Genomic DNA, 19587 nt, shown 5'->3' with positions numbered 1-19587 from the left:
AGGTTTTACTGGCCTAAAGATGAAAAAGGGGGTGCTTATTTTGGTAGAAGTGAGTCTGGCTAGGGGAATTGTTAAATGTAGGTGGGGGGAGGAAATTGATTTTAATTCTTTGAGAAAGTCTTTAACTGTAGTTAGGCCATTGGCAGAGAGACAGTCTGAAGATTGATGCCAGACATGTTAAATACACAGTTGTTCTATAATTGTCTTTTGACAACTGGTACCCAAACTGCTGTCAAAACATGTCATTAAGGATTATTATCTAGGCTATAAAGAACCACTTCAGCAATGTGCACCATTTGTTTTATTTATGTCATTTTTCTTTTTGTTGACTAGCCATACTCCATAGAATGAGCTGTAAATACTTTTGCCAAAACTTCTTCAGGATTTAATAAAATAGCCAGTAACAGTGCATATTAAACTACTGAAAGTAAAAATCACAAGATCAAAAAGAAGAACCTTACAACAATTTTCTTGGTTTCAAAGTGCATCATTCAAACCTGGATGCGAGTCAACTCTTTTAACATATAGATCCAGTGGCACTCACCCTGTTCCATCCTACGACATATATCTCCACATATTTTACTTTAAGCAACTTTAGCAATGCCATACATTTTAAATTATGTACAACACTGACATGCAATGTGCTTATACAGTGGATCTGTGACAACACATCTTTTGATATCAGACAAATGGTCAGAAGTGCATTCTTTAAATCTACCATCTGTCTTGCCCACATAACATGCCATACACTTTTTGCAGTTTACAAAATAAACAGTATTCATTGAATCACAGTCTGCATAGTTCTTATGTCAATAAACTCTATGAATGCATTTACAAATCTATTTACATTTAATATATGTTTACAATAAATGTACTTACTACAACCATACATACTTAACCTTTGACTTCTCCTGTTGTTGTCATAGGGATCCTGTCCTTATAACAGATTAACTGTTTAAGGTTTTCACTATTCTTATACCCAAAACTTGGGCAACTAGTAAGGAAATCTTCTGCAAGTTGAGTAAACCTAAAGTATGCCAGTGTTTTGAATAATATGCTTGACATCACAGTTGTAAAGTATTTTAAAAGATTTGGTATATACTTTTTAGCTGTATACATTGACTAAAGAGTTCTCTTAAAAAATTGAATTGTTCAATTTTGAAATAATAAGAGTCTTTTTGAGCATGTGATTTTTTACTTTCACTATTTTAATGTATACTTTTATATGCTGTTTTATCACAACCTAAAGAAACTTTGGCAAAAGCATTTATTGTTATTAAAGTTTCCTATTTTTGTACCTTATTGGTGATTTCAGTTGACATTTTTAGATTTTGTAGACAATTTTGGCCTGTTCATCTGTATTTTCTGAGCATTTTCTTGGTACGTGTCTGGCATTATACAACACAAAACAAGAGATTCCTGTCTAGTAAGTAATATGAGAGCATAAAGGAGTCGGGTAACTTGCTTAGAAACAAACCATATGTAAGTGGACAGTGGAGGGTGGGTGTCCTATCTAATGCACCAAAAGGGTAGGTAATAATCACCCACCCAAGAGTATCCACTTATTCTGTAGCATGCTTCCACATGTTAAAAAGGCATTTCAGATTGTGAGACTTCTACCTTTTCAAGCTGATGTAAGTAAATCTGTGTAGGGCAATAAGGAAAACCCTGAAGGCCACCTCGAAAATGGACCTTCTTGATGCCAAAAGTCACTAGTGTTATGGATAAGGCAAATAGTCAACAAGCAACAGGGAGAAAAATGAGAAAGAATTATGCAGCTGTGTTAGATTAAACTAAAACACAAATCATTTAAAATTGTTATTGGACTGTAATCAAATTTCTTTTGCCCAAAACTCAAAGTTTGACATGTTTTAGATAAGTAGATGATTTACTGCTTTTATTGATGAGACAATGGAGACTGTAGGTCAAGAAACAGAACGAGAGAAAATGGGTGAAAGTAGACATGTTGGAGTGTTTGGTTATATGCAGAGTGAGAGAAAGCGAGATGTGAAGTTTGCAAATGAATGGCACTAAGGGATTTGAAAGCAGATTAAGGGATATTTTACTAGAAATAACATTTTCAAGTTACAAGTACTGCAGAATTATATAGGCAACTCCAGCCTTTCCTTTATGGGAGTGCTGTACCCTCAGTCATTACTCTCCAAAGAATGATAGTTATTTCTATACTTGCTGAATTTTCGTTGTAAATGTTCTGTTCTTTTTATGGTTGTTGATGATCAGTCTGATTGGGGTACTGTTATTTTTGGAAATTTACTTTCACTAAAATGTTTGTATACTATAGCTCCTAGTATGACTGTAACATGCAAAGGTTAAATGTCACAGTTACTGGGTTCTTGGAAAAGTTGTAGCAAGATGGTAGGATAGGATAGCCTGTTAAGGTAACATGTTACATTATCTTGTTGAACTAAGTAAATTTCCACAAATTCTGCTTACATAGTGTACAGATTTAAATCACCTAAGTAGATCGTAACTGCAAGTCACTGTCAAAGATGCGGTTGTGCCTTGTTCATCTTGGAAAATAAAGATATAAAGCATTTCTGTTTCACTAGGTATTTACTGAAAAAGCCGGTAAGACAGAACTGAAACCACATTTTAAAACTGATAAAAAAGGATTAAGTAAGCAGGCAGGCAGAGGGCTATCACAAAGATTGACCACTGTGTTTGCATTGCATAAAAGTTAACCAAAAGTAAGAATTTTCTTTTTTTTTTTCAAATTGAATTTTATTAAATTCCATTTCATATATATCAACAAAAACAGAACATAGCACAAGAAAGATGCAGATTAACATGAGTGTTCATACAGAAGATGACATAAAAAGAATTCTTATCTACAATATGTACAAAGTGCTGCTTTGGGCTAAACCCTTAGAAAAAATAATTGAGTTATATTTAAATAATCAGATAGCAACTTCACTAAAGCTAGAGGACACTGCCTATGATTACAATTCCATAAGTTTAAATAAAAGAAGATAAACATAAATACATTATTCTGAGCCACACACCAAAAAGGCAAAGTGAGAGAGGAAGAAAAAGTTATCAAGAACAACTAATAGGAATGGATTTTTGAAGGCAACCATTATCAGTACAGAAAGAAAAAAATTTTTTTAAATATCAGACAGAAGTTCAGATAGAGTATTCCAGAACTTCTGAAAATAGGTGCATTTGTTGGGACTTGTTATTGAAAGTTTTTGTGAAGTTATGCATGTAACCGCCATGTTCCTGAAGCCACTCCATGACATCTTAGTACGATCTAACCAGTGCTTGGTAATGTATAATTTGACTAGTGAACAGAGAATTATTAGGATGTGAAATTTAAATTTCGAAGAATTGTTATTTGGGATATATAAAAGTGCCATCTCCCATGAGAGAGATGATTTGTGGTATCCCATTTTTTCTAATTTTACCTTGAGGGAGCACCAAATGGTGTGGGAGTATCTAAAAACCATAGAATATGTATAATGTCAGATTGAGGGTTGGAACAGGAGGGGCATGCAGTTGAAATATTCAGATTAAATTTGTTTAAGCGGACAGACGTGAAGTATAGATTATTGGTGATCATGAATTGGGTGTAAATAAGTTTCTTGAAAGGGGAGAAAGAAAAAGTAGATTTACTAGTAGATATTTTCTGTACTTGTGATAAGTTTGATCCTTGCTGGTTCCAATAGTCTGCAAATAAGACATTATTTTGGTGAAGTGTTGAATTGATATATTTGTATGTTAGGGATAACATGCTCTTGTTAGTGGATAAAGTTTCCATTAGTTTAGAGACCTGATTGAGGTCTACTTCATTTATACTGAGAGCATAAGGCAGAGAGGCAATCAGTTCCCTTAACTGACACAGAATTATGATATAGTTTTTAGACAAATTTAGGGTATCTCATCATTTTGTGAGTGATACAAGATTTATCTTGATTAACTTTATAATCCGAAATATATGTAAAGGTATTCAAGGTTGTGATTAACTTATGAATATCCCATACAGTATATTCTTTGATCTGAGGGTAATTGGATAAATTAATCATATTTCTATTCAGTATGAGATTAGGGTTTAGATGAATAGGCTGTAATAGGAGGAGCGCTTTTTCCAATTTAATAGATATAACTAGTTCTTGAAAAGATTTTATTTTTCCTTTAGGATATGGTGCAATTTTAATTTCTTAATAACTATTGGGTCTATAAAGGGAAGAACTATGGGGTTAAGGTTGTTGTTTAAGATGTGGTTAAACCACATATTAAACTAGAGAGGGGACCGTGTTTGAGCGTTTGGTTTGTGATTAGCAATTTTAATTAGTCTATTAGCATGTAAAATTCTGTAATAAATTTGTAGGTCTGGCATACCAAGACCGCCTTTATCTTTTGGAAGTGTAAGTCTTAGGTAGAATACCCTGACTGATTTTGGGTACCATATACATTTCGCAAATGTCTTGTGTATTTTCGAGAAGAAAATATTAGGAATGGAGGAAAGAGATGCATGGAAGAAGAATCTTTGGGAGGATATTTATCTTAGTAATGGATGTTTTGGAGAGCATAGGGAGTTTCAGCTGTTGCCATCTGGACATATCTTGGGATATAGTTGACCATAATTTCATTAAGTTGGAGTGTAGAACAGAAGGTGTGGCATGGTCATAGCTAATCTCTAGATATTTGAAGGAATATACTATGTGAAATGGAGAGTCTACAAAAACATTCTGTTTGTGTGCTAAGGGATTAATTGGGAAGATACAAGATTTATCTTGATTAACTTTATAATCCGAAATATATGTAAAGATATTCAAGACTGTGATTATCTTCTTAGTGTCTGATATGGGGTTTTCAAAATATAGGTTCAAGTCATCAGCAAAGGCGGTCAGACTTATTTTGGTGTGTAATATTTTGGGTATTGAATGGTATGTTTTCTGTAGTAAGAGTAGAAAAAACAGTTCTAAATAAAGGTTAAAAAGAAGAGGAGCATCCCTGATGGGTTCCATTAGAGATTTTTATTTGCAACGAATACTTCTTGTTGATATATAGGTGTGTAAAGGCACTATTATATAAAGTTTTAATGGTATTAATAAAATTTAAAGGTATATCATAATGTAATAGAACTTTGAATAGAAATTCCCAGTTAACCCTATCAAATGCTATAAAAAAGTAAAGTAAAAAAGTATGAGTTTTCATATTTAAATTTTGGTCAAGTGTCAGTCTCAGTCAAATACCAGTTTTCATGGGTGAGCCAAGGGGAACAGGTCTGCAATGCAAACCTAGTGAAATTTTTAGAGTATCCAAGTCAAAGTACCACACTTAGGAAGCAACTTAACTATGGACAGAAAACATTTGCGCACAGGGAAACCATTGAAACTCTGTCCAAACAGTATCCAGTGGCCATGCCCAGGTAGTAGAGCTGAGGGCCAGCATCTATCACCGTAACACCTTGCCATTTTTTTTCAAGAGTATAGAACGGAGTTGGGCAATGTGTACTGGATGAACAAGTGTATTGCATCCAGAGGTGTATACCCCCTAAAAAAGAAAGAATTGTAGGGTAAGTATTTTATGAAGACTGACTTGATGAACTTACAGGATGCACAGTTTTGAATTAAATTTCTGATTGCCATTATTATTAAACTAGCCTTATTAAGTTATATATCTGATGTCAATAAGAGTATTTGTATTTGTTAGTGACTTGCTGGACAGACCATTGGCACTGACAGAAATATGGTGGTTTAGATTCTGAGATTGATACAGTGGCTATGTGAGGTGCAGAGTATAGCAATAATGATGATGGACTTTGAATACAAGCGAGACAAGAATAATGACCTGCAAAGCACAACCGAGAGAGGGAAATCTTGAGATTATGATACAAATAGGAGATTTTAGGATATATAATACTGCAAAAGGGCAATTTTTCATGCTGTATATCAGGAGTTTACGGGTTCTAATGGCATATGAATAAGGATTCTCTGAAAAAAAATTCAGTCTAGTATACTGCAAAGCAGATTTGTGCTGATGAAGAGCATTACTTCATGATCAAATTATCATAGAAATTGTTTAGGGGCTCAAATTTTTGAATATATATCTACAGAGTCTAGAAGTGTCAGGTACTGTTTCCATCTAATGCTTCATTATGTCCTTACGTTGAGACAAAAATATTTCTAATCTGTAGACAAGTCTGGATTTCTGCAGTTGTTCAAATAGCTTTTACTGTTTTTGGAAAAGAACATCTGTTCATTATTGGTAATTTAAATGTGAGCTTCATTACCTGAAATTGTATAAGTAAAATAAATTGTGCTGATACACTGAGTAAAAAGTATTTGTTCATATATCTTATAGTAAAACTCCCGAAGTGCTTCTCCTCATGATTATGGATAGTATACGAACTTTCTTTACAATGTATGTTATCAGTAAATCCACTGAGACATAAAAACATTTTGTCGCTAGACATCTCTTCTGAATAGAATATGACAGCTACTGAGACTGCACATACTGCAGATCATCTCTAGCATGGCAGACTGCAGACACTAACTTAAGTACATGAAACAAGGCACTGGCCAGCTCACATGGCACTTTCTGATATATTCGTAAACAAGCAGCAGAATAATACAGTCATCATTCAAAAGCTGCCGTGACTGTTACAGTTCAGCATATTCTCATGCATTGAGCTGTTTCATAATGTCCTCTCTAATTTTTCTTCCATATTGCTGAACTTCTAATAAAACCAACGACAAAATGCAATGCCCTGTTATCCATTTTCCTAAACTGCTTCTCCTAGGCAAGTAATGTTCTCTAATATACTTTTGTTTATAATAGGGCAGAACTATGCCTTCTAGCAGCTGCTGTACCCATCTATCACCGAATGCAAATAATTTTTCTGGTCTAGCTTGCCTATAAATAATTTTAAAATACAGAAGTCCATGTCAACAGTTGTAATGTCTTCTAACATGTACATTTTTTTTGATAGTCCTCATGAGGAATTGGTCTCCCAACAACCACTCTTCCCTTTTCTGGCTTACATGTACTTTAAAACAGAGCATCAAAGAAAAAGGAAAGGACATCAATGGGGTCTTTATCTGCCCTTCGGGTTGGTAAGTAGCACAACGTCATAGGATTCACAGACCGAAGATGAAGTATGGCATTTAGAATGGTGGCAAAGAAATTCTGGAGTTTCAGTGTATGTACATTCCTTTTGTACCTTACATCCTGGGGGCTTGGGTCATACATTGGATGTATGATGCTTGGAAGGACCTAGCCTTTGGTATGCTGGCCAAGATATATGGCTATTGTTGGCAGGATGTCCTTCATGTAAAGAATACTGCAACAATGATCAGTGGGGCATTTACTGTTTTGGTAAGTTTTTACACAACTGTACTTCCTCAGTAATTAGAATATGTGCTTTTATTTCACATCTTGATGAACGCAACTTGTAGGAAGCAACTATTTAGACTAGTGACACAAAAAATAAAATCTGTGAAAATTAACTTGTTCTCTTGCTCAAGAGTCTTTCCAAATATAAATGGAGGTGATACGGAGCTAAATCCAGGTCTACTGAAAGTAATAAGCTCATTGCTGTGACAGTTGTGCTTTGTTTTTATCATCACTGTGTCTTTTGTTTTGTTTTTTTTTTTTTTTTGAGAGTTAACAGTCTTGGTCACTAATGGTACATACGTATTTCTTTCGCTTTTCATAATGCTATGATCATTTTAATTGTTAACACGTTATTTAGATAGGTAATTTGTGTAGCAAGCTGGTTTTCTCCATTTTTTTGCTGAGGATAGTCATAGATGGAAATTAAATGCTTGACAGAGTGTACCGAATGGCATGGATAAGTGATGTGCCTTTAAATTCTAGTTCATGTGCATTCATATTACAGTTTATAACCCTGGTATTCAGAGAGTTGATAATAGGATGAGTGTTTTCTTCAAATTTGATTTCAGTGAATGTCAGTCTCAGTGTCCTAACTAGTTCTGCATTATTTACTAAAGCACCATCTGATGTTCTTGGTTCTAAGTTGGTTAATTTAGATTTTTAATTTAGACATCCACCTTTTTATGCCTCATAACTGATTGCAAATATTTTGTCTGTGTCTACTTGTAAATATCTAAATTGTCTAAGGGAAAACTGAGAATGTTGTATAAAATGCATTTTTATAGAGGCACGCAATATATTTAATTAGAAATACTATGTTTATTTTCTCTAAGGAACTGAGTTAAATGCATAGCATTTTTCTTCTTTTCCATGTTTAGTTTGCAAAAGTAAAACGAATACCGTACAATGATAGGTAGTTGTCTCACTTTTTCTCCTTAGGAATTTGGAAACCCAAGAGCCATTGTTTCAAGATGTGACTTTAAGGATAATTTAATTAAAAAAGGCTGCAATAAAGCATTTATTGAGAACCCAAGAAGCAATGTAAGGACAGAGAAGAATATTCCGTTGAGTAGCAAGGGGTCAAGTACAGCTCTGTCTGACATTATTCAAATAAAACCACAGAAGATTTCACTCTCCCTGCGACCTGGTAAGTTGTACCTCTCCATTACTCCGTTGTGTTATAGGCTTCCTAGAGCTGCTTGGGCTAAGTTTTGGAATTGAAACTGTGCTGTGTGCTCACATTGTGCATGTACCAGAAAGTATGTGTTTCAGCCTTAGATGGGCTGACAGTGTCATTTATTCACATTTAAGTTGGTTGTAGTATTCTCTGTTATAGTTTCAGATTAATGGCAAGCTGTTTTATTGTGCTGTGGTGGCATTTTCACCAGTTACCTTTGCTGAAAATTGCCATATAGAACACCATGTTGTTATTTCCCTTATGTTGATACAGCCCATACTAAAATTAGCAGCTGAAATCCATAGGATCATATGAAATACAAGGCAACTTGGTCTTGTAAGCATTTACACCTTGCAAGCATCCACCCTTAGAGCATGCATCCTTTTTGAGGAGGGCTAGCCTCTTCAAGCCAGGAGTGAGTTGCCAAAGTGTTGTTTTGGGTCTGTCCTCCTTAACCATTAAGCTTAATGTATCCTAGCTTTGTCTGCAACCTCAAAGGCAATATGCAGTTGTATGCAGAACTCATTGTTAATTTAGCCACCTATACTGAGCTAGAAGACATAGCAAACCTACTGGCCAACAAATTCATTTCCAGCTTTACCCCTCTCTCCTCCTTAAACTTCTCTCAGGAAATACCAGCAAATGTAACTCCCCCTGCTATCACTAGGGAACAGGTCCTTAATGCTTTCAGTAAAGTCAAGAACACTGCATCAATGGGGCCAGACAGTATCCCAGGACGCCTTTTAAATAGCATGAAACATGCCCTGTCAGGACATTGGAATTGCTATTAGCCTCCAGACTGGCTTCTTGCCTCATGAATGGAGAACAGCAACAGTCATCCTTTTGCACAAAGGTGGGCCATCTACAGATCCTGGAAACTACAGACCCATAAGTCTCACTAGTCTCATTTGCAAAGCCATGGAAAGAATTATCAGGAAAATGATCAATAATGCCATAGAAAATGTGTGCAGACACTGGACCCAACCCAATTTGGTTTCGTCAAAGGCAGGTCATGGAAAAACTGCAGAAGGAATGTGGAAAGTTTTGAGAGAGAAATGGCTGAGTGCAATAAATCAAAAAATGTTTAACATCAGGATCTAGGCATACAATGTCAGGGGGGGATATATTTCCATAAAAACAAGATACCTGACTAAGGTGAGAGACAAAAAAATATAAGAAATGGAAAAGAGGTCAAGCTCCAACTTTGAAAACGGAAATAAACAAACTGGACAAAAAAGTTAAGCATAGTGAGAGACAAGATCAAGATAAAAATGAAGAACATTTCTATAAAGATATTGTGCATAATAGGAAACCATTTTATTGATACATAAGATGTGGAAGGAATAAAGAAATACAAATTGATAAAGTGTGTGTAGATTCTAAAATATATTCTCATACGCAACAGATTATAAATATATTTGCAAAATCTTATGCAAGACAATATGGCTCCACAAAGGGGGGTAATAAGTTGTTTTAGTAATAGCCAGGTAACCTCAGATACTGGAATCAAAATAGATTATACTGAAAAAGAACTATGCAAACTGGATCTAAACAAAGCACTGGCAGGAGACCGAATAAGTAATGACATGAGAACACTTGAGTAAGAACTTATAGTACCTTTATAGGTATCATTTACTAGGTAATATAAATATGGGGAGATTCCTCAAGATTGGAGACATGTGCTTATTAAACCTGCCTTTAAGGAAAAGGGGAGTAGGACAAACCCAGAGTCATACAGAGCCTTAAGTAAAAATAGAGAAGGTAATATTGGAGACGTTATTGTCAGAACTGGAAAAGTTGGGACTTGAAACCATACATCAGCATGTATATGTTGAAAATGGATCTATTACCACCTGCAGTATGCTGTTCTATAACAAAATAATATCAGCTATGAATGAAAATTTGTGTTGTGATATAAATTATATAGATTAAACTTCAGCATTTGACAGGGTCATACACAAAACACTAATCAATAAATTACAACAACTAGGTATCAATGTACTCTTGATAAGATGGATAGTGCATTGCTTACAAATACGGCATGATAAGTATCATACAGCAACTGGACAAGTGAAATTATTGGTTACAGTCAGGGTGTCCCACAGGGCTGTGTCCTAGGCCCTTACTTGTTTAGATTGTATCTTTCAGACCTTTTTCATTTGAGGTGTTCTACAGTCTGTATGCAGATGACCTGAAATTGGTAATCTGATTACATCTGATACAGATAAGGCATGCCTGCAAAGTAACTTGACTAAATTGACCATTTGGGCACAACTGATAAATATATCAAAAACTAAGCATATGAAATTTGGGAGACATAAATTGAAAGGTGAATATTTAATACAGCACACAGTGATTGAAACTGTGAATTCACTTAAGTACCTGGGTGTATAGGTAGACCGAGCTTGAGTTTTTCTAATCATATCAACCAACTGGTTAATAATAGGTATAGAACTGCAGGTTGCATAAAAAGATTTATAAAGTCTAGGAAATCAGAAATGATGAAGTCATTCTCTTTAATTGCATTAGACCCAAACTTGAGTATGGAATAACAATATGGAAACTGTATAAGAAAACAAGCATGAGTAAAATGGAAAGTGTACAGTGGAAATATACCAAGAGGAGGTCTCATTCAGGTATATGGGGCATTTAGGTACAACTACTTCTGGGAATTTTTAGGGTTATCAAAAAGTAGTAGAGAATCATCAGACAACCTATGTAGAAGATTCTATAGGAATATTAACAGTTCTAATTGGTTCTCTGAGAGAGCAGCTGATGCATGGAACAAACTACCAAACTACATTAAAGTAAGCACCAGCTTGGATATTTTTAAAAGCAGCCTGGACACTTATTATGAGAACAACTGTTTTGGCAAATTGGTAGGCTAGGGCATTAATGCCTGTGCTTGAAATATTTGTATGTATGTATGTTTGTATGTATTTATGTAATGAACCTGGTGGATTTCTTTGAGAAAGTCACCAGAGCAATGGATGACGGCAAAGTGGTTCACACTGTCTACCTTGACCTGGCCAAGGCATTTGATACAATATCTCACTCGGGCATTGTTTACAAATTCAGGAGGTTAGGTATAAACCCTTATGTCACCCAGTGAATAGCCAGCTGGTTGACAGACACGACCCAGGAAGTTAGAATTTTATTTTGGATTCTACCTTCACAAAGAAGCCAGTCACAAGTTGAGTCCCTGAGGGATCAGTCCTGGGACCTCTCCTTTTTGGCATTTACTTTTCTGAAGTCAAGGCCAGTGTCAGTGGTCTCTGGCTGACTAAATTTGCAGATGATTACAAATTATGAGTTGTCATAGACTCCCCCACCAACACAAATGCTCCCCAGGAAGGGCTGACACAGACAAATAATTGGTGTCAGAGCCATGGACTAAAACTAAATGCCAGGAAATGCATAATAGTATCCTTCAGGAAATCATCTACCCCTGGTAACTATCATATTGACAACACCCTAAGAGCTGACTCAGTAGTCAGGGTCTTGGGGACACACATAAACAGTAATCTAGCCTTTGGCCATCACCTGTGTACAGCAGTGAGGAAATTATTCTATGCTGTGAAATTTGTAAATAAAAGTCTGGTATCTAGCTCAATGGAAGTCATTATTTCACTCTCTACTGCTTTCAGCAGATCTATCAGTGAGTATACTGCCCCCTTTGATATGTACCTAACCAGACATATCCAACAATTTGGAATGCTCGCAGTGGTTCCTCACTTAAAGAAAACAGGGCGTAAGTAACATATCCTGTGCAGACTGGCTCAAGGCTCTATCCCTGTATTCTGTCTCTTACAGGCTATTGAGTGGAGATCTATGCCTAGCATGCATGGCATTGTTAGACCCTACCCTGATAGACCTCCTGCATATCAGTGAAACAAACAGCACCAGAATTACCCGTTCTAAAGACTTAAACCTTTCCTAGGATATAAATAGGATCTGCTGGAAAGACAGGTATGTATCCCAGAGACTACCCCTTCTCTGGAACAGCTTCCTCATCAATGTGAAGCAGAGTTCCTTCCTAACCCAATTCAAGAGTAAATTGGACAATTGGATGCAGAGCAGGAAATTCAGCCCTGGTTTGGCTCCTATGTCTGTAATGGACACAGGCAGCCTGTAAATGGTTCATCTCCTAGGCCCCTGCTTGTAAATGGTTCATCTCCTAGGCCCCTGCTTGTAAATGGTTCATCTCTTAGGCCCCTGCTTGTAAGTGGATCTTCTCCCAGGTCCCTGCTTACACTTTTCAAGGGTGCCATAGGTTGTCAGAGGTTTGGGATGCATAGCTAGACTTAAAAAGGCCCTTGTTTTTGTTAGCCTAGTAAACATCTATGAACCTAGTGGCCACACTTTTGACCTGTTTGCTTTCTTTCAGTGAGAACCCCATAGCTCATTCTTTCCCTGGTGGTATGAAAGTAGGGCGTTGGAAGATGAATCATTGTTTGTAAGGACGGTCAATGTTTTCTCTTTAAAACCTGGATTCTGGTGCATGCTCATTAGCATCCAAGGGGTTTGTGAGTCGCTGTCCCATGCCTCCATGTGATGTGGTCCCATGCCTTTTCTAGGGATTTTGCTTTCAAGAGTGTGCCAAGTACACACGCACACGCACACACACACGCACACATAAATGTCCCACCCAAAGACATACATGTTTAAACTTCATTGTTCTTCTTTTCCCTCATGCCAACTCTAACCAATGGCCAGGCCATTAGTTGAATGCAGGTCAACTGGGTCGTAACCAGGTGTTTATCCCTGTACACTAGCAGAGCAGATGGAAATCCTTCATGGAATTTGCTTGACCTGCTGGAGTCAAAAGAATGCAGTTTCTTTAATCTTCTGCAGAAAGTCTTTTCTCCTTAGGTTACATGCTGACTGAATGAACGGAGACAGAGCAGAAAGTTTGACCAGCCTGTTTTGTGCACATTACGTATTTAAATACCTTTAAGAATTATGTGCATGTATACATGAGTATTTGTGCTCCATAAGTTTTGTTTTCTTTGAGAAATGGGATTTTAATGCCATGCTTATGTTATAATGGGGCTCAAGGCAATGCTCCCGAAATCAAAACTAATTACAAAAACTGTCTAGTCACAAACAACAAACTAGCACATACAAGTTTATGTTATTCACTCATTATAGTTTTAGTCAGACTTAATAAAGTAGTTCAAGGTTTTACTCTCACAGGACTTGTGATCCCAAAGGTTTTTGAAGTCAGTCTGTGTAATAAATCACATTGACCACTAATTAACTACATACAAGGAACTCTTCATATTTTAAAGGCTGAGAATGTTATACTTTGAATCTTAAATGAGGAAATGCATACTTTGTTGATTCTGCCACACACGTACCCCCTTTACATGTACCTAGCCTCCTTCACATTCAGTCTGAAAGCTTCTTTTTCCAGTTCCATGTCCTGGCCTACGCTCAGGGTCAAATGATAGCTGGATGAGAGAGCAGGAAATTAGCTTGTACAGTATAGCATAGGTTCATATGTAAAAACTAGGTTAGCTACCCTTGCAAGCCATTTTAAGTCTATCCAATTTCCCTTTTTGCACTTGAAATAACCTATCCCATTTGGATATATAATGGCCTTACCCATTCCGTAGTCGATAGTTATATATTGCCCTTAATAAGAATAACTGGGCCCGTACCATATGTTACGTGAGGAGACACATGCATGGGATAAAGTGTTCCAGAGCTGTCTCTGTCCATTAGTAATACAGGGACAGTCCTGGGGTAAATTTTCTGTTTCCCATCCATAGATCTAAGCTGCACTTGAAAATGGATAAGGATGAACTTTGTTTTATGTGGATGAGGAGTCAGTTCCATAGCAGTGGTATCTGCTGCTATCCTCTGTGAAATATACTGTTCTGTTGTTGTTAGTTTGTGGATTTGCTTTATCAAACATGTTTGCTGTGCCTACAATAAAAGATATTGATTGTGTCACTTAGTGTTGGACTTGCATACTTGTGCGTTTGTACTTGTGTCAGTATGCCACCAGTCTTTCATATCCCCATTATAGGTGCTGACCACAGCTCTGAATCAGACATGTGCTGAGTAGTTTGTCACCTCCCAGCATACAGGCTCATGGAGTGTTAAATCAGTACTTGCCATTGCTTCAGTCACCCAGATCAAGTAACAAATCAAGATTGCTAGGAGCGAGGACTTGTGCTTAATTTTACATCAGTGCTCTGTTGTGCTGTATAGGCCTTATTAGTAAAAACGTTGTTAGTAGTGAATATGGCTCCTTTTATAGTCCAGAGCTATTTGCTTTGGCACATATGACTTTTTATTTGATTCATTTCAGAAACTCCAAATGAATAGTTTTTGCATTCCATTTAAATTAATTAATTAATCCTTTTCTTTTCTTGTGTACACTAACCCCTGACAAACTATGGATGGATGCTGTATTATGCATCTGATAAATTTTCAACCAGTCTAACCAAACAGGACTCTCAGAGTATAAGATGCACACTTTTTGTAGCTTTGCTGTGCATGAGATTTTTGAATCTGCATCATGCAGACTAAAAAGTGTTGCTGTCTGTTAAGTGTAAGGAGTTTAACTGCAGTTCTTTGTTTGAAATTCCTTTACTTTATTGTAGTACATGGAGCATTGTGATTGCACGCCCAAAATAATGAAATAAACAGCTTGCTAAACACTTTCTTGTTGTTAGAAGGGAGGTTAATAAGCTGTAGTTAAGCATTTCTGAATGCTGGTAATTTGTATTCTTATGCTAAAGCAGAACAGAAGCCAGTGCTGGTCACCACAGAACAGCAGCAAAGGTTATTAGATACTCTGCAACTCCTTTAAACAAAAAAGTGTGGCAAAAGGAAGTGTCTAACAGCACCTAAAATCACTGGTTCCACAGAGGGACACTTCATTTCTACCTGTTGTCTGTGTAGTAATGCTGTGTTTTACAGCTTTCGAAGCTGTGAAACACTTCATGGTCCTCCATTCTTTTCCCTAACCCAGTACTACACTGATGAATAATGCTCCATGCAATATATTGAGTCGTGATCAGCTAATTCTGATCGTAACTCTTATTACACGTTCTCAACATAGATGTCAAGGTTCCCCTGCTAATCTTCATTTCACTTTACTTTCAAGGTGCATTTCTTGATATCTATGTAATAATAAGTTTTTTTATGATCAAAAAAGCTGATCATAATCCTCAATATCACAAATGATAGTTCATTCTGAGTGGAATTAGTGATTTATCTGCTGATTTCAGACTTTGCTACCTTTACTCAAGGCCTTTTAAGTAATGAATCAAAATGTTACAGCAATTGAAGCTCTTAACTACTGTGGATTAGTTAATATAGGTTAAGCATTAAATTAATTCATGTTTTATTTACTTTTTTAACATGCACATCTATACAAATATTGGATAAAAGAAATGCCAATAAAATTGCATCAAATATTGAACAAATGAATCACTATATTTACTATAACAAAAGAAGAGAGCTGAGTCACTTAATCCGTTAAAGTAACTTGTGTGGGACCGTTATGCTTTACTCTCAAGTAAGCTTCAGGGTGCTTGTAAGATTTGTTGCAATGCAAAAGTAACCATAGTGTGAAGGCCCAAAAGATAAAAACAAGTATGCCAAGCACTTGTTGGAGGTGGTAGTCTGATTTTGGAAACACCCAGTATGTCTTACTGATGTGAAGTAGAAGGCCTTCAAAAGGCAGCACTGATGTGGCCGATCTAGCAGAGAAGGTATCATGATCTAAATTAATTTTTACTTTTTTTTTTTTTTTACTATGTGAGTGATAGATTCTGATGAGCTATGAAATACCACTGGAAGTAACTTTTTTATTCTGTCACATTTCAAGCTTGTTCTGCCATTAGAATCCCCATTAAGACTCCCTTTTTTGTCTGTGTGCAAATTCCTTAGAATAGGCACACTGTGATTACTCCAATTTGTCCTCCACGTGATTGAGTGCAATGATAGTTACAAGTCAGACCCCATGTACAATCGGATTATTTATTTATTTATTGGCATTTGATTACTGGGAAAGTCCAACTGGATAGGAACCCATTTTCAGAGGAGGCCGAGGAGAAAAGCTCCACAGTATTTCAGAATATTTTAAGAGTGATAATTATACAGTCATTAAAAAACGAATACAGTTTAGTTTAAATAATTATCCGCTGTGGCGACCCCTAACTGGGAAAAGCCAAAAGAAGAAGAAGAAGAAGGCATACTATGGAAATATAGGTTAAGAGTAGCTACGTTATATGACAATGATTTAACAGTTAGATGAATTTTAGCCTATGTATGGAGAAATTAAAGGTAAGTTAGTATAATACAAGAAGGAATTACAATAAGGAGTGAGAGAAAAGCAGGCTTATTGTATATTTAGAGAGAAATCGATAGATATAAGGAAGTGAGTGAAGAAGGGAGAATAAGGAGATACAAGGTATGAATAGGTATTTGTTCACATTCAGGGATATAGTCTATCCTGGTGTTGAGCAAGAACAGAGCCAACTTTTGGCTAGGAGGTCTTTCAGAACGGTTTTGAACAATGGGAGGGAAGGTATTGACTTGATCGATAGAAATGAGGAGTTCCAGGCCTCAGCAAAATGATATGGGTACTGACAATGGACAGACAGGTGTTGGTCATTGGATCGTAATGACCAACTAGAAACATAGTTTTGTAGAATGTTATTTAGAGATGGACAAGCAAGTAGATTTTGCATAATTGTATAGGTGGTAAGAAGCTGTATATATGTTAGCTGATGGGGTAGTTCTAATCAGTTTAGCCTTTTAGTGCTATATAGTCGTGGGTTCTGGAAGAGGCATTTGCTACAAATGTAGCAGCTTTGTTATAGCATTGCTCAGGTTTTGATTGTTGTGATGCCTGAAGGTTAGTAAGGCTGGAAGCATCATAAAGAAGTGTGGGGAGGAGGTGAGTAATGGCAAGTGTAGCTTTAGTTGTCGGTAAGTAAGGTTTTGGTTCTGTAAAGCATTCTAGTTTTTTGATGAGCTTTTCATATGCAATATTGTATAATCAAGTCAAATTCAAAATTATCTACTATTATTGCTAATAATTATGGAAATGCATTGCTCTCCTTCCAAACCACCAATGTCTCTTCTCCTGTAAGCTGGCTTTGGTTTGAATACTGTGTCCCCCCCCCCCCCCAACCAACACACACACACACACACACACACACACACACACACACGCAAGTGAGCTACATCTCAGATGTTTATCATGAAAGTTTGACAGCATGAGCATTCAATGTGTTTCAGCTACATGGCTACTGATGTCCTTAAGCTGTCATTTGCATATATCCCATGGGCCTCTATTACAGGAGGTTTAAGGTATCACACAGTGAAAACTCTAGCTTGTCTGAGTTTTTATTGCAGTTTGTAACATATTTCTAAGTAGCCATGCTTCCCCAACCATTTTTCTGATGGCATACTTGTTGCCTTTTTTTAAATAAGTTTCTATGAAAATGTTGTCTGTTTTATTCTTATTTTGATATGTATTTGTATTCATGTAGTGTTTACCCATATGTACTCTCTTCAGATTCATCTCTTATTATGCATCATTTATTTTATTATTTTTTGTCTTGCAGTTAGTGTAGATGGTTAAGACTCTGAGCTGTTATTGAACTACTTCCTGTAGTCAGTGGTACTTGATTTGAGCTGTTATTGAACTACTTCCTGTAGTCAGTGGTACTTGATTTGAGCTGTTATTGAACTACTTCCTGTAGTCAGTGGTACTTGATTTGAGCTGTTATTGAACTACTTCCTGTAGTCAGTGGTACTTGATTTGAGCTGTTATTGAACTACTTCCTGTAGTCAGTGGTACTTGATTTGAGCTGTTATTGAACTACTTCCTGTAGTCAGTGGTACTTGATTTGAGCTGTTATTGAACTACTTCCTGTAGTCAGTGGTACTTGATTTGATTCCTTCTATCTCCATTTGCCTACTTTATGACTCTGAGCGAGTTACTTAATTCAGCAGTATTCCTGGAGTGCCCATGAAGAGAGACCCTTGTGTCCAGTGGACATTTAATGTTGTTTTTTATTGATTGTTCTGGTTTATTGTTTTTGGAATATTTGATTGTTTGGTAGTTTCCCCCTGCTAACGGATTTTTCAGGATGGTGTAAGTTTCCTGAAATTTGAAGTCTGTGAGGGAGAAGGAATCTGTGGCTGAATATGGGCTCTAGGTAGAATAGACTTGTATTCTACAGTGTGGTAGAACCGATTTAATACATAGAGATACTAGCAACTGATTGTCAGTATTATTCATACAGTAAGTCTTGAAGAATAAAATATGGAATAAAAAACATTGAAACACAAAACAATGCAAAATTCCTGAACTGGTTTTAATATTGTTCCGGAAGCGGGACCATACCATTTTCCTTGCTCCGTTGTGATCACTGTTTTGCAATTCAATGTTTTCTCCTTGATATTCTGTTATTCGAGCAAAAAGCATTTAGTAAAATCACTGCAGTCATCATGTGTGTGTGTGTGCGTGTGCACTTGCGCGTGTTTGTGTGTGTGTGTGTGTATATATATATATATATATATATATATATATATATATATATATAGATGTATAGATATAGATATGTATGCATGTTCTTGGCTAATGACCATTATGACCTTTTTAAGCCTCGCCATGCATCCCAAATCTCTAAAAGTTCTGGTATTCTTTATAAGTGTCACCAAAAAAAATGAACCACAAAGTGCAAAGCAGAACCAAAACACAAAAACAGGCACCTGGAAGGAAATCTTTTATAAGTGTAAGCAGGGGATTGAGAAAGGAAACATTTACAAGCACGGCCTGAGTGATGAACCAGTTGCATACAGGCTACCAGGGTCCATTAGAGACATATGTGCCAAACTAAGCATGAATTTGCTTGTTCCCCATCCATTTGTCCAAGTTACTCTTGAATTGGGTTAGGAAGGAACTCTGCTTCGCATGGATGGGGAACCTGTTCCAGAGAAGGGGTAGTCTGTAGGATGTATACCTGTCTCTCCAGCAGATCTATTTATATCACAGGCATGGTTTAAGTCTTTAGAAT

At 36.5% G+C, this 19587-nt stretch overlaps 1 protein-coding gene across 1 annotated transcript in view; it reads left to right on the top strand.

The window, feature by feature from the left end:
* The window catches only part of ITGB5 (integrin subunit beta 5), a 1724339-nt gene that overhangs the window by 392627 nt on the left and 1312125 nt on the right, over positions 1-19587 (top strand). Inside the window, exon 3 of the mRNA XM_044074928.1 lies at positions 8299-8506. Coding sequence (XP_043930863.1) covers positions 8299-8506 — 208 coding nt within the window. The remainder of the gene's footprint in view (positions 1-8298; positions 8507-19587) is intronic.

This window comes from Protopterus annectens, chromosome 6.part0 (genome assembly GCF_019279795.1).
Source record: "Protopterus annectens isolate FY-2018-M chromosome 6.part0, PAN1.0, whole genome shotgun sequence".
NCBI lineage: Eukaryota > Metazoa > Chordata > Ceratodontiformes > Protopteridae > Protopterus > Protopterus annectens.
The sequence above is the reverse complement of the archived record's forward strand: the minus strand, read 5'-3'. Positions and strand labels throughout refer to the sequence as shown.